The sequence below is a fragment of the Purpureocillium lilacinum genome (genome assembly GCF_023168085.1).
Source record: "Purpureocillium lilacinum CBS 284.36 DNA, scaffold_4, whole genome shotgun sequence".
NCBI lineage: Eukaryota > Fungi > Ascomycota > Sordariomycetes > Hypocreales > Ophiocordycipitaceae > Purpureocillium > Purpureocillium lilacinum.
Window position 1 is genome coordinate 756,426 of NW_027072114.1, and position 20,692 is coordinate 777,117.

The following is a 20,692-nucleotide window of genomic DNA, read 5'->3' on the forward strand; positions in this document are numbered from 1 at the left end:
AGCGTTTACTTTGATGCCGCGGCTTCTGCTGTCTGCTTTGGAAGGGCGCTGGGGTGTTTATTGCCTTGTTGTGCTGTGAGGTGCCTTTTAAGGGGTCAGGATCAACTTGTGAGTCAGTCGGCGAGTTTTCTCGTGTAAGCGGCGGGATGGACGCACACGATGAGACGCAACAGTGACCGAGATGGCAGCATTACGGGATTCATTGCTTTTCTCATTCAATTCTACTCCAGCATGCTCGTATCCGGGAGATGCCCTCTCCCCAACACCCACGTCCCATCACGACCGCCAGCTTGCCCAAGTCGAGCTCCTCGCGAGCGCCAGCTGCGCCGCCCAAAGCCCCCCCTCCCCGCCATCCTCCCCCTCGCCCCTTGCATGGTTGACCGCAACCGCCCGCGCCTCCGCACCACCACCGCCGCCTTCCTTGGGCCGCTCAAAGTACCCGACGTCGGCATCGCACTTGACGTCCCCCTCGGGCAGCGTCCCGTTCTCGAGATACGCGCGCACGTGGCCCACGGCGCAGCGCGACGGCATCGCCAGCGAGCAGTGCCCGTAGGCCTTCACCTCGACGAGGCGCGCCCCCTCGAAGGCGTCGCGCGCGACCCGCGCCGAGCGCAGCGGGCAGACGGGGTCGTACGTCGTGGAGAGCACCAGCAGCGGGTGGGCGGTGCGCGTGCCGTTGCGCGGGCGGAAGGCGTGCGTGTGCGGGACGGGCCACTGCTGGCGCGCGTGGTTGATGCGGTTGTGCGACAGCGCGAAGCCGTGCGTCGCGTAGAAGGGGAAGAGCAGGCCGTTGAGGGCTTCTCGTCCGGGCGGGAAGTGCGCGGGCCCGACGGTGCCGTCGTTGAGCTCGACCACGTCGGTCGCCTCGCCCACGGGGCGGAAGGCGGGCGGCTCGCCGCGTCCGTAGGCCAGGAAGGCGTCGGTCGCGTTGCCGCCGGGCGTCAGCAAGGCGGCGAGCCGGTCGGCGAGCTGGAACCAGTTGCCCGGCGTGTACATGTGTCGCCACACGCCCGACAGCCACATGGCCTTGTGGTCGAGCACGCCGTACGTCGTGGCGTCGACGTACACGGGCAGGGGGTCCTGCTTGAGGCCATCGAGGAAGGCCATGACCTTGGCCTGCAGCTCGCGCGCGGAGCCGGCAAGCGACGCGAGCGCGCACCGGCCGCCCGCCTTGACGCACTCGTCGAAGAAGCCGTCGAGCACGCGCTGCGAGTCGGTGTAGTCGGCCAGCAGCAGCGGCGCCTCGTACCACTCAAACACGTCGGCCACGCCGTCGACGACGACCCTCTCGCAGCGCTCGGGGAACATTTGCGCGTACGTCTGCCCCAGCAGGCTGCCGTAGCTGAGCCCCCAGTAGACCATGCTCTCCTGCCCGACGGCGTCGAGGATCGAGTTCATGTCGGCGGCCGTCTGCGGCGTGTTGACGTACCGGCCGTGCTCGCCCAGCGTGTCGGCGCACGCGCGCACGTAGTTTGTCGTCCACGCGTACCGGCCGGGGCTGTCGCGCTCCGGGTCCCCGTCGTTGGGGTTGGCCATGGCGTCGCGCGTCGCCTGGTCCGGGTAGCAGCTGGCGAGCGGGCGCGACGAGTTGACGCCGCGCGGGTCGAACGACAGGATGTGGAAGCGCTCGTCGACGAGGGCGCTGAGCTCCGGCCCGTCGCCGTACATGAGCGCGAAGCCCGAGCCGCCGGGCCCGCCGGGGTTCATGACGAGGTTGCGCGTCGCGTTGTTGCGCCCGCGCAGCCGCACCAGCGGGATGTTGAAGCTCTTGCCGCCGTGGTTGTTGCTCGCGTTGAACTGGTCCATGGGCACGTCGATGTCGCTGCACTCGAGGCTGCGACCGCGCACCGTCCCGCACGGCTTCCACTTGATGTGCTCGCCAGGGTACGAGAGCAGCCCGTCGTCGTTTCCATTGTGCGGCTGGGCGTGACATTGCGGCACGACGTTCGAGACGAGGTTGAACGAGAGCCAGCAGATGGCGAGGGCAGCGGCGCCGGCTTGGGCGAGCTTCGTTTTTGGCCTGGGGCGCCGTCGCGGAGGGCCGGCGGGCTGTCGCTTCTCGTCCATGCTGAAGCGAAAGGGTAATTGATATCAGAGAAAGGTGAGGCCTCGTAGGGGCCGGCGGCGAGGTCGTTTGGATCAATGCAGCTCAACGAGTAACGGTCGCTCACTCACGTCTGCTGTCGTCTTGAGCCTCGGCCTGGTCCACTGTCTGTCGAGAAGCCAATGCGCTCACCAACGAAGCCGCGCCGACTCTATTTATCTTGATGCTCATGACACTGTCAGTGGAAGGATTGCGTTGCCCCGAGCTGCCTGTCGCCTGTTTTCGCATGGATCACGACGCCCTCCGGGTCTCAGCCGCGTCCAAGCGGGGACTCGGCCAGGTCCCATGCGGTATAAGCCGCGGTTCTTGTACCCGCCCACGATGCCGCATCTCAAAAGTTCATCGGCGCCAAGGCGAGGGAGGTGACGAGTGCGCGTCGCTACCTGCAGGCCATCACGTGGCGCCTGGCCCCCGACGATCACTTATACACAGCACACCATGCAACTCTGTGTCGTCTTCATGGCAAGTCATGGCCCCACGCGCAACGCCGTACTATTAATCAAATGCTAGTAGGAGAAACTCATGTCTCGTATGCATCGTATATGCCGGCGGTGGAACAAGAGACGTGCAGAGAGAGAGAAAAAAACCGCTCACGCCTTGCTCTCAAATACCTTGCCGTTGACATAGTTGACCAGCTCCTTCACAGGCTCGAGGTGCTCGCGCCCGCCGCCAAACTCCATGCCCTTGCGCATCACCCGCCTGTAGTTGCGCCCGGGGCTCACCTTGCCGAGCACGTAGCCCTGGCGCGTCTCGACGCGATCCGGCACGGGGATGCTGCGCCCGACAATGGCCTCCATGCCCTGCCAGGCAAAAGTGATGGCCTCCTTGGCGTCGGCGGGGATGCCCGCCTCGTCGAGCATGACGATGCGCGTGTCCGGGAACGCGCGCGCCAGGTAGTCGGTGATGTTGGGGTTCTTGGCGCCGCCGCCGCACATGAAGATCTCGGCGAGCGGGCCGTACTGCGTGGGCATGTAGCGGCGGTAGTGCTCGACGATGGCCTGGGCGGTGATGCGGGTGATGGTGGCGACGACGTCGTTGGGCGACAGGCCGCGCTGCTCGCCGCGCTTGATGAGGTCGTGGGCGATGGTGTCGCGGAACACCTCACGGCCCGTCGTCTTGGGCGGGTCAAGGGCGAAGTAAGGGTGGGTGGTGAGGAACTCGTCCACCATGGACTGGTCGACGGTGCCGGCGCGGCCCATGGCGCCGTCGCGGTCAAACTCCTCCTTGCCGGCGGTGAAGTGGCGGACGGCGGCGTCGATGAAGACGTTGCCGGGCCCAGTGTCGAAGTCGAAGAAGGCGTCGTTGAGGGCGCCGTCGGGCCCGTCGGGCGGGATGAAGCAGACGTTGGCGATGCCGCCAATGTTCTGGCAGGCGCGCAGCTTGGTGGGGTGGTGCAGGACGAGGGAGTCGAAGAAGGCGATCAAGGGCGCGCCCTGGCGGCCGGCGGCCTGGTCCGAGACGCGAAAGTCGGTGACGGTGGTGATGCCGGTGCGCGAGGCGATGAAGCAGCCCTCGGCCATGGTCAGGGCGGAGCGCACCTGGCCGGGCTCGGGCAGGCTGAGCAGCCAGATGGTCTGGCCGTGGGAGCCGATGGCGTCGATGGAGTCGCGGTCGACGCCGTGCTTTGCGCAGAAGGCGTCGACGGCGTCGGCAAACGTCTCGCCCAGCAGGACGTTGACCTCTGACAGCTCCTCGGGCGTCGTCGAGTTGTGGAGGATCATGTTCATGACGCGCTTCTTGATGGTCTGCTCGAGCGGCACCTCGTCGTACTTGAGCAGCTCAAAGTGCATGGGCGCGTCGGGCGACGCCTGGCGGAAGCGGCACAACGCGCAGTCGATGCCGTCCATTGACGTGCCCGAGTTGAGGCCGAGCACCGTCAGGTCGAGCGGCGCGCCGCTGCCTTGCGACTGGGGTAGTTCTACCGCCGCCGCCGCGGTGGTCGCAGCGCGGCCGATGGAGCCCATGGTTGGTAAGGAGCGGGTGTAAATTGCGAAGTGCGAGGGATAGGGAGAGAGGAAGGGAGAAACAGGTGAAGAGACCAAGAGGCAGGGCAAGACGAATGGTCGTCTGTGCGAGTGAGTGAGGGCAAGGTGAGAATATCTCAACTCAGTTCCTCGCCGCAGCAGCGCAAGCGTCGGCGATCCGGTCTGATGTTTTCCGTTGAGATTGGAAGGAGCGAGCTACGGCGTCCGAAGCCCGGGGGTGAGATATAAGGGCACGAGACGAAAGGGTTACGGGGACTCAATCCAGAGCCATTGGGGTCGCCCGCGTTGATGAATGCGGCGTGGGAAAAGCTGCGGCTCCTCTTGTGAGCCAGAATTCTTTTCCCTTGCCCGTCGCAAAAAAAAAGCCAAATATTTTGTGGTCGAGCATCGTCGCCACAAATACCAGTCTTGTGCCGACATCTGGCTGCAGAGGAGGGAGAAAGGGGGCAACGGCGGCGGCGGGAGAGGATTGGAGCTTGGGCATCAACGCTTAAACGCCTAAGTGGCACGACCGTGGAAGGCTCGGGGGTCGCTTCTCCGAGGGGTCTGGCGTCCACTGGAGGGCTGGCTCACAGCGCAGGTGACCTGCCTCCAGGGGGGCGCACGGCAGCTGACGGGGGCGACGACAGGGCGTTTTGTGTAAATGGCTAAGCGGCAGTACTGTTAAACGGCGGTTTGGTTCTCAACACCAACAACGGCGATCCGTTTAGCCGCTCAGCAGCGTGGCTGACTTGATGCTGAGCAGAATCGCTCCATCTCCCCAAGCCCCAAGCCTCCACGATTGTGCGCGTCTGCGCCCGCTGCCGAACGATCCATCCCCGTCATCCAATCTACCGTGGACACGGCCTTGTCCTCCCCCACGGGACACGGCACGGCAGCGCGGTTCCCCGGAGATGTCAATCCATCCAGCAGCCGGGGGCGCGGAGCCGACACCCACAGACGGACGACATGCCACACCTCACACAGACGCGGGACACACACACACACACAGACACACACATGCCGCCACCTGGCACCTGCCACATGCCGCCGCAACCCCATCTGGCAGCCACGGAACCGATCCCGCAATCCACATCTTCACGGGTGCCACCAACCAACCAACACCTGGTGCCACCAAACGACGGATGGGTCTCCGATTCCGGGTTCGCAGCGCAGTTCACCTCGCCCGTAGGAACCGTGCCAGCGCTCAGTGCCACCCACACTCACCACTGTACCCGCAGCGTGCACTGCAGCGCCCCCCGACGCCAGCGTACCACAGCGCGCGGAGCACACGCCGGACGCCACATCTGCTGCCCAGGTGGCTTCCAGGGCTCCACTGCCTGCCGCCCAAATGCTCTCCAAGAACCCCCCAACGGCGGCGCCGCCTACTGCTGCCAGGGCCCCCCAGGGCTGCACGCCATCCATCGGGCATGGATCCCAGGGACCCATGGATTGGATTGACGGATCCACCCTCTCTAAAGGCATCCATCCCTGCAGCCCTGCCCGTCCGTCTCCGTTGCTCCATGATGCATCCACAGCTCCATACCCTGGCGGTTCGCGCACGGGTCTCCTGCTGCAGACATCACGTCGTTTCTGCAGACCAGTCCACGGCGTCGCCCATGCCGGCCCCCCTTCCCTTCTTCGGTGACCTCGTCGTGACGACTCGACTCTGCCCGCGGCTCGCTTCAAGAAAATCAAAAACGCCCTGCCCACCACCCCCAAAGACGGAGTGGCACCCCCGGGCGGGCGTTGGATGGAGTCCGCGTTGCCCTCTGGTGGCTCACCGTCGTCGTCGGGCTCGACTTGGTCGCAATCCCCACGGGGAGACAAGACTCGCTAGTCGAATGTTGCCCAGCTGGCGAGGTGCGCGCAGGAAAATAAAAATCATGTATAAATATGTACGATGCCTTTCCCTCGGCGCAACCTCGTCCATCCCACCCTGCATCCGAGCCGTGATAAGCCCAAGGGCCCCAAAAGCTCCCCCCTCCACTCCCGCCAAAGACCCTGCAGCACTGGCGCACTTCCGGCCGCCGCACCTCAACCTACCTAGGCCCTCAGTTCGTCCCAGCCTCGCTAACTTAACTCGGGCGTTCACTCCAACTGCCATCCTTCTGCCAAACCAAACCCCAAGAAGCCCTCTTTTTTTTTTCCCTTGCTTCTCCACTACCTTGTTCCAACGGCCGCGTCCATTGGGCCGCCCGGCAACTAAACCTGAGCGAGCGCTGCCCATATTATTGCCCTTGCGCTTCTTCGAATCGCGACGGAACGGCGTCTTGTCCTATTTTGCCCCAGCTCCCCGTCCGTCCCCTTTGGTGCAGGCGGACAAGGCCCCTCTCTCTCTTTCTCTCGTTGCCCATCGCCAGCGTCGCGACCATCATCTGTCGTCGCCATCGTCGTCCGCCGTTCGCCGTCATGGCCGGCTTCACCATCTGGAGGCACCTGCCCGGCAGGGCGCTGCTCTTCATCATCAACCTCGTCGCCGCCACGGCGCTCATCTTTGAGGGTACGTCGTTTGGGCTTGTCTCGTCTCATCCCGTGTCGTGTCGTGTCGTCTCATCTCACCCAACTGTCGCCTCCCGGCCTGTCCGCACCGCGATGGTGGTGGCGGTGGTGGTGGTGATGATGACGACTCGGCTGCGGCTTTGACTTGCCGAGTCTCCGTCTCTGACTGTGCCGTCCTCCATTTTGCTCACGTCTTGTCGCGCAGGTTACAACCAAGGCGTCTACGGCACTGTCAGCGCCACGCCCGGCTTCATCGCCATGGCCGAGATAGGCCACGACGACGTCGTCACCGACTCGACCAAGCAGGGCGGCCTCGCTGCCGCGTACTACTTTGGCGCCATGTGGGCATGCTTTGTCGGTGGTAAGTTTGCGCATGCTCTCTCCTTCTGACCAGGCGTCCAACCACGTCCGCGACCATATGGTCACTCTCGGTGCGTCCGCGATGGTTCCTCGCCCGCTGACACGCTTTCGCGCAGGCTGGGTCGGCGACAAGATCGGCCGCAAGCGCGGCACCCTCATCGGCACGCTCTTCGCCATCCTCGGCGCGGCCCTGCAGTCGGCCAGCCAAAACTCCGACATGTTCATCTGCGCGCGCGTCATCGCCGGCATCGGCATCGGCTTCATGAACGCCATCATCCTGCCCTGGGTCAGCGAGCTCTCGCAGTCGCACGACCGCGGCTCCAGCTTCTCCCTCGTCTTCGTCGCAAACTACCTCGGCATCGTCATCTCGTACTGGATCAACTTTGGCATCCGCAACACGGGGCTCGAGTTCCGCTGGCGCTTTCCCCTCGGCTGGATGGTCATCCCGCTGCTCATTGTGGATGCCGCTCTTCCCTTCTTGCCCGAGTCGCCTCGGTAAGGTCCCTGCCTCTACTGTCCCGACTATCCCACCTCCTCTATACCCCCTGCGTGGTGGTGGTTCTTCTACGTTTGATATGGACGTCCGCGCTGACAATTTCCGCCAGCTGGCTCATCGCCAACAACCGGCGCGAAGACGCCATCGACATCCTGTGCAAGCTCCGCGGCGACCTCTCGCCCGAGGACCCCCTCATCAAGCGCGAGGTCGAGGAGATTGACGCCATGGTCGAGGCCACCCACCAGCGCCGCAACAACCTGCTCAACATCACGCTCGGCGGCCGCTACTCGGGCAAGATGCACCTCGGCCGCCGCGCCCTCATGGGCTTCGCCCTCCAGTGGATCCAGCAGTGGTCCGGCATCCTCGCCATCGTCGGCTGGGCCGGCGTCCTCTTCAAGCTCGCCGGCTTCGACAGCTACAAGTCCCTGTGGCTGTCGGGCCTCGTCAACACCGTCGGCGTCCCCGGCACCGCCGCCGCCGCCCTCGTCATCGACCGCATGGGTCGCGTCAAGTCCCTCCTCACGTCCTTCATCATCCAGGCCGTCTGCCTCTTCCTCGTCGCCGCCCTCATCAAGACGAGCGAAGACGCCGCCGCCACGGACCCGGACCTGTCGTCCCGCCTGGGCACCGCGGCCGCGTCGTTTGTATTCATCTACACCTGGTAAGCCATCCCTATATTCCCCTTTCCACATTTCCTCCCGGAATCGGACTCAATGTCACCTCTAACACACACCCCTCAGGTTCTTCACCATGTTCAACATCATCCCCGTGTGGATCTACGGCACCGAGATCTGGCCGCAGGAGATCCGCGCCAAGGGCTACAGCTTCACCATCTTCGGCTGGGCCACGGGCTGTGGCATGACCCAGTTCCTCATCCCCATCATGCTCGACAAGCTCGGCTACGGCACCTACCTCTTCTTCGGTGCCGTCAACTTTGTCGTCCTCCCCATCATCTGGCTCTTCTACCCCGAAGTCGCGGGCCGCTCCCTCGAGGAGGTCTCCCTGCTCTTCACCAGCGATAGCCCCCTCGTCAGCAGAAACATGAAGGAGTACCACCGCCGCATCGACGAAGCCGGCGGAAACGTTGCCGTCGCCGCGCGCCGTCTCCTCGACGAGGTGGACGGCCGGGGGGACGCCTCAGGCAGCAATGCGTCCGACGGGAGTGTCGAGAAGCGGGGGGGTAATGTCGACGAGGAGCTTGTTCATTCATGAGGCAAGGTATTTAAAACCTGTAAATAGACCGCCGGTTGCCTTGGTCAACCGTAATATAGCAAGGTGCTTTTATCTCATACCCAAATCCCGTGGTTGAAAAAATCAAGAATCTTGTCCACGTCTGTAAACGCCACCCCTTTTTCGTACCTAGACTTGCGCATTCCACGTCTGCCCAAACTCGAAGCTCCAGTTCAGTTCGCCCAGCATCTCCGCAGGCACCTGGAAGGACCACCCGTCGGCCATTTCGTGGCCACCCATCTGCGGGTACGAGCCCGCGGGCACGGTTCGCCCGTCCGCCGCGACGCTCTGTGGCGGCGCCACGGGGCCCCTGTTGGGAGGCATCGATATGGGAGCGGCCACGGCCTGGCGCTGCGAGGCCATAAACTCATCAATACGCGCGACCTGTGAGCGCAGCCGCTCGCTCGCGCTGGCCGAGTGGTGGACCGCTTCCAGGCTCTCAAGTAGCTGTGCCAGCGACAGCATGATGCCGCGCACCTGGCTGTAGTCTGCCTCGTTGAGCGGCTCCTCGAACACGGAGCCAAGAAAGGCCCCGATACCGCCTAGATGGTGCAGCAGCGGCGTGCTGATGGCGACGAGGTAGCTTACTGGCACGGAGACAAAGGCGTCGACGACCTCCCTCACAATCTGGCACCGCTCGCCGATGCTCGCCCCGCCGGCCGCGAAGAGCACCATGCGCACCAGCTGCAAGCTGCCGGTGATGTTGGCGGCCTGGTACCCGAAGCGGTCCTTCTTCACGTTGTACGTAAGCTGCGGCGTCTCCTTGAAGCACGCTGGCAAGTTGAGGTACATTTGCAGGACGCTGTCTCGAACGGACGCCTCGGTGACGCTCGTCGACTTGTCCTCGAAAATCTCGTGCAAAAAGGATTGGCGGCGGGACCGGTTGCTATGATACCTGAACCGCGTGAGGGCGTGCTCCAACACCCGATAGAGGTCGGTGATAAAGTTCCACCCGGAGAGCCAGCAGTCGGAGCGCACCGTCAAGGCGCGGCGGGTGGAGGTGGAGCTGACAGAATTGGGGCTGTGGTCGGCATCGGGCACGCTGCCGTCCTCGATGAACTCATCGTCGACCTCTATCGGGTACGCGACGTTGGACTGCTGCTCGCGCGACCGGATGATGCCTCCCCATACGACTGACGTGTAAATGTCCAGGGTGTAGATGGACCAAAACTGGTGGACCACGGTTAGCAACATGCTCTGCCAGGGCCCGGATCCTTCCACCTACCAGCCGCCGCCGCTCCTCCTTTTCGATGACGCCGATCCCCGCCGGCCAGTTGGACTCGTCATGCAAGGCGTCCATGGCGACAAGGGTGTGATACGTGCCGAGGTGCTGGTGCATGTCCCGTATCCGGCTGTTCTGGATGGCGGTGATGGCCAAGATGGCGTGGGCGCGGAGGACGTTGAGGCTCGAGTCCGGGCTGATGTCGATCAGCTGCCTCTTGGCCTCGGCGTAGAAGACGTCCGGAGACGGATCGCGCAGCGAGTCGAGGTCCCAGCGCGGGTTGGTGACGGACCCGTCGCGGATGCGGCTGCTCACGAGGGCGCAGACGGCCATGGTGTTGGCGAAGAGGGTCCGGCTGGTGAGGTAGTCGGCGCGCGATATGCGCCGCGTGAAGGAGGGCTGGTGGAAGAAGGGGAAGATGGGGTAGACGAGCTCAAAGTAGAGCTCGACGAGGTCGACGATGACGGCCTGCGAGGCGATGACGGGGGCCTCCCAGACATCGTGCTGCGGGCGCCCAAAGGCCGCGTTGGCCCCGCGGTACGGGACCGAGACGGGACGGGGTCCGCCCGCGGAGCCGACCGAGTTGGGCGTCGTCGAGGGCGGCGTCGGCCCGGAGGTGGGACGGGGAGTCGCGTCGTCGGCGCAGGCAAGGCCGCCTCGCGGACCGCCGCCACCGCCGGGGCCGGACGAGGACGCCGTCGACGAGCGAGGCTGGACGCCCCGCCGGCGAGGTTTCCGGTGATAGGTGCAGGCCTGGTCGAAGTCGCGGCAGTTGGCGCACGACACGCCGTCGCCCGAGGGCCGGCAGCGGATGCTGCGCTGGTGGCAGTAGTCGCAGGCCTGCGTCACGCGCCGCTGCTTGGGCTTGGAGGAGGAGACGGGCGAGCCGGCCTTGGGGCCCGCGGCGCCGATGTTGTTGCCGACGCTGTTGCTGTTGGCGGCGGCGCCGGGCTTGATGCCGTCGTTGGCGATGCCGGTGCCGGCGACCCGCGGAGGTGCTCCTCCCGCTGCCGTCGCGGCGGCGGCGGTCGACGGTCCCGCTGCGCCCATGTCCATGGCTCGGTCGAGCTCTCTCAGTCCAGTCCAGGGATGCTGCCTGTCATTCATGCATTCATCCAGGGCCGGGAGGGTGTCGCTGCTGCGCGTCTCTGCCGTTTAGGCGACGAGTCAAATGCATAGTCTCGCCCCGTACCTTGGGGGTGGGCGGCGAAGGGGACCCCGGGGCGCGTTGTTGTCCTCGAGCCTCGTGACCTTCGGCAGCTGCGGAGAGGGAAGAGAGGGAGGGGGGCGGGAGGGTTTCCCGGTCCGGCCTGCGCGGTTTGCAGCCTCGCTTCGGGGGGGGGCATGCGTTGGCTGCGGCAGGGGTCGCATTCGGGGTTTGCGTAGGTTTTGGAAGGATTCGCGTGCGCACGCAAGATGCTGACGGGAGGCGTCGCGACTTGGCACTGTACGGCCTGCGCGGGATTCGGCGAGCAAACACGGCGCGGATACAGTGTATGCACTGTGCTTCCGCTTTGGTCTCCGGTCGGGACGCCGAGTTTGACAGATGCGGCCGTTGACGGTGGACACCGGCAAACAACCGGGAGGGGGGGGGATTGCGCCAACGGCTGGCCCTGCTCCCTTGCGCTGAGCTCTTCTTATCTCGCATCTTATCTCGCATCCCAACGGCCTCGAGCAACGCTCACTTTACGCATTCACTCCTCCACTCAACGCTTTACTCACGGTCACGCCTCATTCACATCACTGTTGCCGCTTCCTCATCCCAGTGCAGTCATGAGTTCATTATTCGCTACAAGTGAGTGCACCGGCTCTGTGGCCACGGCAGCCTCTAGCAGGCCCCCGACGGTGCAGCGATAAGTACTGTTGAGGTCCCCCCTATATACAAGTCGACGGCATGCAAGTCTACCAAGGTATCATGAAGTCCCCCTCCCCCCCCCCTCACTCCTGCTGGCTCCGCTCAATCTCAAACAGCTGCGGCACCAGCTCGCCCAGGCAGTCGTCCAGCCCCCTCCAGCGGATGCCGAGGACGCGCTCCGTCTCGCTCGCGTCGACGCCAAAGTGCGTCTGGCTCTCGCGGCGGCCCGGCTCGCCCACGGGGATGCGCTCCGCAAACTTGCTCGTCACGCGGCGGCTCACGTCGGCCAGCTCCTGGTTGCAGTAGACGCCCTGGCCCAGCAGGAAGCGCGCGCCGCCCGCCTCGGGCACCCGCAGCGCCCGCACGTGCGCGTCGGCCACGTCGCGGACGTCGACCCAGACGGGCGCCTTGGTCGGCGGCACGGTCGAGTCCTTGCCCGCCGACACGGCGGCCCACACGAGGAGGTTGCTCGTGTTGAGCTCCTCGATGGAGCGCGGCCGCGACTCGGGCAGGAAGGAGCCAAAGACCATGCCGGGGCACAGGCTGACGAGGTCGAAGCCCAGGCCGCGCTGCTCCTCCATGAAGCGCCACGCCGCCTTCTCGGCCGCCGTCTTGCTGGCGCGGTACGCCGTGGGCGCGTTGGCCGCCTGCACGCCGTCCTCGTACGTCAGGGGGCTCCAGTCGCGGGCCGTGTACGTCTTCTCCGGGGACGGCCCCGCCGCGGCGTCGTAGATGCAGGCGAAGCTGTTGGTGTGCACGATGCGCGTCACGCTCGGGATCTGGGCCGCGGCCTCGAGGATGGCCGTGGAGCCGCGCACGGCGGGCACCATGAGGTCGTGCTCAAAGTTGGTCGCGTTGTAGTGGAAGGGGGCCGCCAGGTGGAGGATGGCGCTCGGCGATAATGAGCCCAGCGCGGCGAGGTAGCTCTGGGGGGAGGTGATGTCCTCGACGACGACCGTCGACAGGTTGGGGTGCGAGCCGTGCGTCTTGGCGACGAGATCCCCCTTGGACGCGGTCCTGACGGTGCCGACCACGCGGTAGCCGGCGGCGAGGAGGGCGGCGACGCAGTGCTGCGCGATGAAGCCGTTGGCGCCGGTGACGACGACCGTCGCCGGCGGCTCGATGGGGGATGCAATCTTGGACGGCATGGCGAGTCAGCTCGTGGTGCCGTGCATGTACGAGTGTCCTTTCGTCTATCGTGTCGTCGTCGTTGTGCTTGTTGTTGTCGTCGTCGCCGTGGGTGTGTACTTGTTACATGTACGTGTGTGGATGCGTGGATGTGTGAGGGCGAGTCCCGGACCGGCCAGGACCAAGCAGACAGTCTCACGATGCGGCCACCTTGTATATCTTGTACAAATCACCCAGGCGGCCGGAGAATAGGAGAAAGAGAATCAATCGGGAAGGACGTGCGAAATCACGACGGAGAGGGCCGCCCGTTCAAAAAGGGGACCACGGAGCGCGAAGCGAGCCCGGCGCAAAAAGCCTGCTGCCCGCCCGGTTTCCCTCATCCGCGGGCGGCATTTACAACCCAAGTACGTACTCGTACACGGGGGCGGCGGGAGACCTCGATCCATAAGCAACCCAAAAAAACAGCCCGTTGCTAGTCGGCGGGATGGGGAAGGGGAACTTTGCAACGAGCCCGGTCGTCGCCAGCCCAGCCGCGCCGGGCGTTTGGCCCTGGGGCAAGGCGACGGGGCCCCGTCGGGTGGGCTGCTCGACTCATTCTTTCGTCTCCATGGATGCCATGGCCCATTGTGCTAACGGCATCCGCGCCGACGCCGTCTCGCTCCCGCCGCTGGTGCAGCCCGCGGCCCGTCCACCACGAAGCCCGCCAGCCAGCCCGCCAGCCAGCCAGCCAGCACAGGCGACTTCCCACCGCGGAGGCGGCCGTTTCGGCCACGTCCCAGTCCCAATCCGTTGCATCGTGTTCTGCCCTTTCGTCACTATTCACTTTTCCCCCGGCAGTGAGTGCCTCTGCGAGCCCCGTGCCTCGAGATGGCCAGCGGCCGACTGCAGCCGTCGCAAAGGGGGCTGAGGAAGAAAAACTCCCCCTCTTCTCCCCCCCTTTCCGCCCTCCCTTCTTCGCGTGCCTTGGAAGAGCAGGTCGCGCAATGCTTCTCGAAGGAGTCGGCCGCCGCCGCACCGCCCTTGTGGCGGCTCTTGGTCTGCGGCTGGGGGTGTCGTCTGGCGCTATTCGCGTCGGGCGGCGTGGGGGGGGACCCGAGCAGCGCCCAGCCCAGCGGGAGGCCCCAGCGTGCTAGCCGCCCAAGGTTGGCAATGGATCGGACCCGCGGGGCCGGGCGGGCGATGCAAGTGAAAATGCGGTGCGACGCTGCGGAGGCTTTTCTTTCTAGGTGGGATGGCATTCTGTGTTCTTGGTGCGCAGAGTGCTGTCCAGGGTTTCCCTGCCTTGGCAGCCCACTGGAAGCTGGATGGAAGTGGCTGGCGCTCCGTCTCCCGAGCTGCCCGGGCTGCTGGCGGGCTTCCATTTGATGGGCCGCGTCGGATCGAGCAGAGACGCTCCAGCACGTAATTATAGCACCGGCTAGCGGCGCCACTGTGGCCAGCGACGACCCCAGCGGCGCTGTGGGGGAGGCTCTGCCGGCGGACAGCGTCGCAAATCTTGCGCTGGACCCTGAGAGACTGGCCTACCCTAAGTCCGGGCTCAAGAATCATCAAGTCCGCGCGGGAGCCGCAAACAGTTGAACAGAACGGATAGAGGGACTTGACACTGCCGTGCAATGGGCTTCGAACAGCTATGCGACGCCAGCATCTCTCAACCGACGCACTGCCGCGCAGGACGCAAGGACTGCCCGCATGAACACGACGCGCAGGCAGCTCGGCGAGATTTCCAGTGGCCCATTTTGCGACGCTGCCAATCGCCGGGGCGCAAGCAGGGCCGCCTGAGAGCCGCCAAATTTTTAGCGACCCAGCTGGCTGGCGTCAATAGGTCGGAACCTGGAAGCTTGAACGAGCTAATCGCGGCGCCGGGAGCTGCCCAGACTGGCATCCGGCCGTGGGCTTGCAGTGGACTGGAGCGGGGGCATCGGGAGTCAGCGCCATCCCTTGCCAACGGTTCCGCGATTCAAGCCCGGGCGACCGTTTGTGTGTCGTCGGTTGTTTCAAGGTCCCCCCAAGCTTCCAGATGCGCGGCACCCTGACAGGTGACAGCCGATCGGCCATTGTCTCAGCCCCATCTGGTCCCTCGGTGCTGCGACCTGGAGCCATTGTCCAATGGCGCCAATGCCCTCGCCGTTGCGCTGTCACCACGCGAGACAGCCAGCCAAGTCCCAAACTTGCCAAACCCACCACCGGGCCCGGAGGTTTGGGTAGGTATCTCATCTATCCACGGATACCTTATGTCGAACCTCATCATACTGAACCTCACCCTGCGGTGGACGCTGGGGCGAGAGGGGCGGATAAGCACAACTCGCGGGCATGCACCTGCTAGCATCGCTCGGAAAGCTTAGCAGCGACGGCGCCCGGCCGAAAAGCCCCGCGAGATGCGCTGAGACACGGACCAGCCAGGGGGGGCCCTGGTATCAGATCATGCCGGTTGCCGCTGCTGCATCCGTTGGTGCTGGCGCTGGCGCGGGCTCTGGGTCTGGTGTCGCTCATGACGATGCCGTGACCGCTGCTCCGACCTCCGCGATGCGACGAGCGCTTGCGTCGGAAACGCACACGGCGCCTCGGCCGAGTCCCGCGGACCTGAGACGATGGGTCTGGCACTGCTGCCGATCGCGCATGGAGCCTCTGCGACGACTGTTTCTGCACAGAGAATATCATGTCATATCGTGCATGCGGCCGCGGGACTCGTCTCCAATAATCTTGGCGTGTTCATCGCGGTTCGGGAGATGGCCGTGGATCGCAGAACGCGATATGAACCTCGTCATCAGTCGGCAATAACGCCCGAGCCGGCGCATTCAGTACTCGAGAGAATCCGAGGGCTGGGCTGCGCGGAGATGTGACGAGGCCCCCTCGGACGGGAGTCCCACTCGCTTGTTCCCGTCGGTTGGTGCACCCACAGAAGCAAACGGGGCGCCAACGTGCTCCGTCGCAAAGGCATCGTCGCGGCCACTCATCGCCTGGCGGCTGCGGGAGCCCAACGGCGGGCTCGCTGGGGACGGAGCCTCCACTTCTTCCCGGCCATTGATTCCAGGCCACCCGTTCACCAAGCGAGGGCCGCCACCGTATGCCAGGGTCTTCCCTTCTTGGGGCTGCCCGTGGCCCAGTCTGCGGGGATGATCGCCCCCGGCGGCCGACAGAACATGGCTAGTGACCGTTGGACCCAGGCGGCCGGCCAGGTGACGACGGCGCGACGGGCATTGTGTCTAGCAGACTGACTGGTGTTTGGTTCCGACGCCCTTTGTGATGTCACGCATTGCGATGCGGTGGCTGCGTGGAGGGCAGGGGGATCTGAAACCGACGGGCGCGGTGGTGTGAGCTGTTGACAGAGCCGCCATGCGTCCGTGTAAGTCGAGCTCCGACGACATGCCATGATGGATGCATGGATGGCCTGACACGCCGCGGCGGGCATCAATCACTGGCAGGCATCTCACTCATGCCACAATTTCACTTCAAACATCAAGACAGAGTATTGCATCTTCGACACATGTACAATTATCCGTGGTCGTGAAAATACATGTTACACTGGCCGGGGCCGCCGGACACCCCCTGCGGCAACATGGCAGCCACCCTTATGCCACTCTTCGCAGTGAAGCGCACACTAAAACACTGGCTCGCACAAAACAAAATCGTTCGCTCAGTACACGTAGTGAAAGGCCGGGTTCGTCCTGTCCGTCTGGTCCGCCTCGGCCACGCGCGCGTCCAGCTCCCCACGGTCAATGGCCTCGAGCTCCCTCGCGCGCGCCTCAGCCGTCCGCTTGTTGCGCCAGCCGTACAGCAGGCGCAGCAGGACCGTCACGACGATGGAGCCGCCGCAGACGCCAAAGACGGTGATCTTGGCCGGCAGGTAGCCGGGGGCGTTGGCCTGGCGGAAGGTCTGCGGGCCGATGATGTTGGCGATGGAAAAGGACACGGCGACGGCGGCGTTGGCGGCCACCTTCTTGGTGTACCCCTGCGTGTTGGCGCCGACGAGCGCGTAGATGAGGGCCAGCGGCGCGACGTCAAAGTTGATGAGGTAGATGCCCGCGAGGGCGCCCGCCTGCGACTGCGCGTAAAAGGACATGAGCCCCGCGCCGATCATGGTCGGCACCAGCAGCAGGCAGATGGCGAGCCAGCGCGGGAAGTCGTAGAGGATGGCGAACGTGCCGAGCAGCGTGGCGAAGATGGACACGGCGCCGGACAGCATGTTGAGCAGGGCGGCGACGTCGGGCGCGTAGCCGAAGCTGCGGATGAGCGTGGCGGAAAAGGTGGTGATGATGCCCGAGGGGATGACGATGAGGATGGTGTTGAGGCACAGCAGCCACACCTGCACGTCGCGCAGCGCCTCGACGATGCCCGACGCGCGAAACACCTTTTCGCCGTTGCCGCCCTGGTCCCGCGCCAGCGCCGCCTCGTGCAGCGCCTTGTCCTCGTCGCTGAGGAACCTGGCCGCGCGCACCCCCGACGGCATGAGCAGCAGCACCGCCAGCCCGACGAGCAGGTTGAAGGCGCCCACGGCGAGGAACATGATGCGCCAGCCCTCGAACGAACCCGGGGGGCGCCGCGCGCTGCCCGTCTGCGCCGCCCACGAGACGAGCCCGCCGATGACCTGTCCCGCGCCCAGGCCGCAGTACCAGATGCCCGTGCGGGGCGTCGCCTGGCGGCGCGTGTACCACTGCGACGTGATCATGATGAGCGCGGGCGTGATGACGGCCTCGAACATGCCCAGCAGGGTGCGCACGGCCGCCGCGCCGGGGAAGCTCTGCGTCGCGGCCGTGCAGCAGATGGTGACGCCCCAGAGCACCACGTTGACGCCCAGCACCTTGGCCACGGGGAACCGCTGGATCAGGAACCCCTGCGGCAGCTCCGCCACCGCGTACCCGATGAAGAAGGCCGTCGCCATCCACGAGAAGTCGTCGCCCTCGAAGTGCAGGCTCTTGGAGATGCCCATGATGTTGGCGTAGTTGATGAGCACCTTGTCGAGGAACTGCAGGAAGTAGCACAGGAACATGAGCGGCATGATGGCCCAGTCGATCTTGCGCCGGATCACGCGCAGCCGCGCCTCGTTGCTGTCCTCGATGTGTCGTCCATGACTGCCGTGGGTGCCCGCCTCGCCGCGGCTCGCGACGTCGTCGTCGTGGCTGGCGCTCGCGGCGCTGCTGCCCTTGCCGTCGACGAGCCCAAACGAGCCCGTCGTCGACGCAACGACGTCGTCGCGGCCTGCGCCCGTCTTTTCCGACATGGCGTCCGGTGGCATATCAGCTCTCGAAGCCGGGGCCTCAGCACGCCGGCTGCTGGGTCTGCTGCTCGTGGGATGACGAGTTCCCGACGTGCAGGGTGATGGCTGCGTTTGCGAGACTCAACGGTTGAGCGTCATCTGCGAGCTGAAGTGCAAGTCTGCGTGGACAACAGATGTGTGGATGAGAAAGAGAAAACAATCCAGGTGCCCGTGTATATATGTGTGCCCCTGCGATGTTGCAATGGTCACCTCGCCGCTGCCTGAACGTCGTCGCACATCTGCACGTAGTCGTCCGGCAGCCAGCGCCAGATATATGTGTCGTCGCCGCGTTCCCTGCCAACCCCCAGCCAAGCGCAGAGTTATCAAAAAGTAGTGTCGAACGGCTAGCGCGCCCCCAGCGGTTCCTCCCCCGTAGTAATCAGCAAAACGAGGCGTCTGGTTTGCGAGTGACAAAACGACACCGCCCAGCCCGCCGTTCAGCCAGCCCCCCCGGTACGTCACGACCACCACCCTCGGTACAGATTCAGCGTCGCACGCGGATACGCACTGGATAGTCAATGCTTTGTCTGGGCGCAGTCGTCAGCGCCGCACAACCGGCATCCATGTTCATTCCCCCCTTTCCGTATCCGTGTGCCTGCCCCCGGTGGGTTGGGTTAGGTAGGGAGGTGGACATACGCAGTACCGACGTATCTGGGGAAACGGTCCGCGGGCGGAGCCGCCGCCGATATCAATCCGGGGGTGAAGCTGGAGCTGGAGCTGGATCCCGCTGGCTGGCTGGGGCAGAAACTGGAACGGCACTGCGACAAGGTTTCGCCAACCAGAGGGTTTGCAGAGGGTACTCGCGATTTGGGCGGAGGTCAAGGTATCCGCTTTGTGACCTCCACGTTGAGCCAACAACACAGTGGACGGGCGGCGTCGCAACGCCGGGGTCTCGCCGCGTTATCGACGGGTCCTCGCTACCCCGTGGGAACTCTCATTCGGTCCGCGCCGGCGCCACATCAAACGCTGCAGTGTCCCGCCAGCGAGATGGCTACCTGTGCAGTAGTACACGCACACGCGCATTCCCATGCCCAGGCACTTATCGTGCATGGTCCTCTGCGTCGCCTCCGACCAAGGCGATCGGAGGGAGCAGGAACCCCACGATCCGCGCGGGCCGGGGTGTGTCGTCCCAAGTGGTTTGTGGAGTCAGGGTCCCCGTCGCGAAGCCCGCGGGCGGCGGCGGATGCCAGCCAGCAGCCAGCTCCTCGTGGCCGCCACGCCGTGGCTTCATGTTCTCCGCGATCGAGCAGGCGCCATGTCGATTTGATTTGAGTTGGTATGATTTGGTGCGCGAACAAGCAACACGCAGTCCACCTCCGCGTTCCCTGGGATTTGGCATCCAGGTGCAGCACCATCACCGCGTGTCGTCGGGCGCTGGCTGCTCCCCCGTGTAAGTCGGCCCTCCGGAGTCCGGCCCGCGGATCCCCAGCGAAGCACCGTCCGTCAGCACAGCTCACCTACCCGACAAGCCGCAATCCGCGAGCCAAAGAAACAGCAGTGAACCCTGATGGGCAATATTTGGTTCATTTTTTATTATTATTCTTATGCAATACGCGGGTTCGAAGCTCGTGCGTCAATCGATGTCTCGCAGGGCTGCCCGGCACATCGTTGTCGTCGACGTTTCAGTCGGTGATAATGTCGCCGTCGCAAATCACGGTACTTGCGCCAGCAACAGCCGCGCCGCGGATCCCCAATACGGACGTGACAGCTCCCTGACAGGCACCGCCCGCCAGCCAGCCATCCCTACGCACCTTTTTCCCCCACGGTGGCCAACCGACACATGGCAGTAGACTGTTTCCCCCTTTCCCGTCGCAGTCACACACTCTCTTTGCACTACTGGGCTGGGTGGCCTGTGTCTGTGATATCGTGCTGCCTCCTCCCCTCGTCGTCGTCGTCGTCCTCTTCCCGTCTTTCCCCCCACGGGGTAGCTTCTTAGCCACCTCCCCCCCTCGCCGCCACATAAACTCGACCCCCCTTCTTCTCCTCTCCGCCCTCTCCCCCAATCTTGGGAGCTTACCCGCGCCGCCCAACTTAAGCCATCTGATAGCGTGTGCTGTAAGCACACGCGCTCGCTACCTTACCTTGCCCCGTCGTCTATCGTCGTGCTCCGCGGTTATTCTCCGAAGCGACGAAGCGCGCGCTCCATCTCTCTGCCTCTCGTCCTCTCTCCACGATAGCGCCCCCCCGCCCCCGATCTGGAAACACCCAGCACGACCCCGTCGATTTGGAGAATCCCGGACGCCTCACTTCGTCTCGCCACGCCTTCCCCCGCGCTTCGATTCTGGGCAGCACAGCACCAGCACCAGCATTGCCCCGACGACCCGTGGGCTTTGCCTCCCAGGCCACGCTTCTCCGTACACACGCCACGCGCTCCCATCCGCGTTGGCCTTCCCGCCGCCGCCGCTTCACATCACCCCACCGTTCGTTAGCCCCCCCCCGCGCCTTGGACCGACGCCGCCAGCAGGCCCGTCCGCTCAGACTGGGTCCGCCGCCGACGCTCTCAGCGGAGCGCATTGATCACACGCAGCGTCACCGAAGGAGGGTCACCAAAAGGATCCGACGTCACGAGATGAAAAT

At 64.8% G+C, this 20,692-nt stretch overlaps 6 protein-coding genes across 6 annotated transcripts; 1 reads left to right on the forward strand and 5 right to left on the reverse strand.

Moving 5' to 3' along the window:
- Positions 1-276: 276 nt before the first annotated feature.
- PLICBS_005430 (uncharacterized protein) lies at positions 277-2,067 on the reverse strand (the record flags this gene model as incomplete). Its single annotated transcript, XM_018319108.1, has 1 exon — positions 277-2,067. One exon carries the CDS (start codon positions 2,065-2,067, stop codon positions 277-279), a length of 1,791 nt encoding a protein of 596 aa, XP_018181582.1.
- A 627-nt stretch (positions 2,068-2,694) lies between these two features.
- Positions 2,695-4,068, reverse strand: PLICBS_005431 (uncharacterized protein; the record flags this gene model as incomplete). The annotated part of the gene is made up of 1 exon (XM_018319109.2): positions 2,695-4,068. One exon carries the CDS (start codon positions 4,066-4,068, stop codon positions 2,695-2,697), a length of 1,374 nt encoding a protein of 457 aa, XP_018181583.1.
- Positions 4,069-6,480: 2,412 nt separating this feature from the next.
- PLICBS_005432 (uncharacterized protein) lies at positions 6,481-8,638 on the forward strand (the record flags this gene model as incomplete). Its single annotated transcript, XM_018319110.2, has 5 exons — positions 6,481-6,571; positions 6,776-6,931; positions 7,047-7,425; positions 7,536-8,087; positions 8,167-8,638. The coding sequence occupies 5 exons, from the start codon at positions 6,481-6,483 to the stop codon at positions 8,636-8,638; spliced, it is 1,650 nt and encodes a 549-aa protein (XP_018181584.2).
- A 147-nt stretch (positions 8,639-8,785) lies between these two features.
- Positions 8,786-10,934, reverse strand: PLICBS_005433 (uncharacterized protein; the record flags this gene model as incomplete). The annotated part of the gene is made up of 2 exons (XM_018319111.2): positions 8,786-9,826; positions 9,882-10,934. The coding sequence occupies 2 exons, from the start codon at positions 10,932-10,934 to the stop codon at positions 8,786-8,788; spliced, it is 2,094 nt and encodes a 697-aa protein (XP_018181585.2).
- Positions 10,935-11,816: 882 nt separating this feature from the next.
- PLICBS_005434 (uncharacterized protein) lies at positions 11,817-12,881 on the reverse strand (the record flags this gene model as incomplete). The annotated part of the gene is made up of 1 exon (XM_018319112.2): positions 11,817-12,881. The coding sequence occupies one exon, from the start codon at positions 12,879-12,881 to the stop codon at positions 11,817-11,819; it is 1,065 nt and encodes a 354-aa protein (XP_018181586.2).
- Positions 12,882-16,495: 3,614 nt separating this feature from the next.
- Positions 16,496-18,079, reverse strand: PLICBS_005435 (uncharacterized protein; the record flags this gene model as incomplete). The annotated part of the gene is made up of 1 exon (XM_018319113.2): positions 16,496-18,079. One exon carries the CDS (start codon positions 18,077-18,079, stop codon positions 16,496-16,498), a length of 1,584 nt encoding a protein of 527 aa, XP_018181587.2.
- Between the last annotated feature and the right edge of the window lie 2,613 nt (positions 18,080-20,692).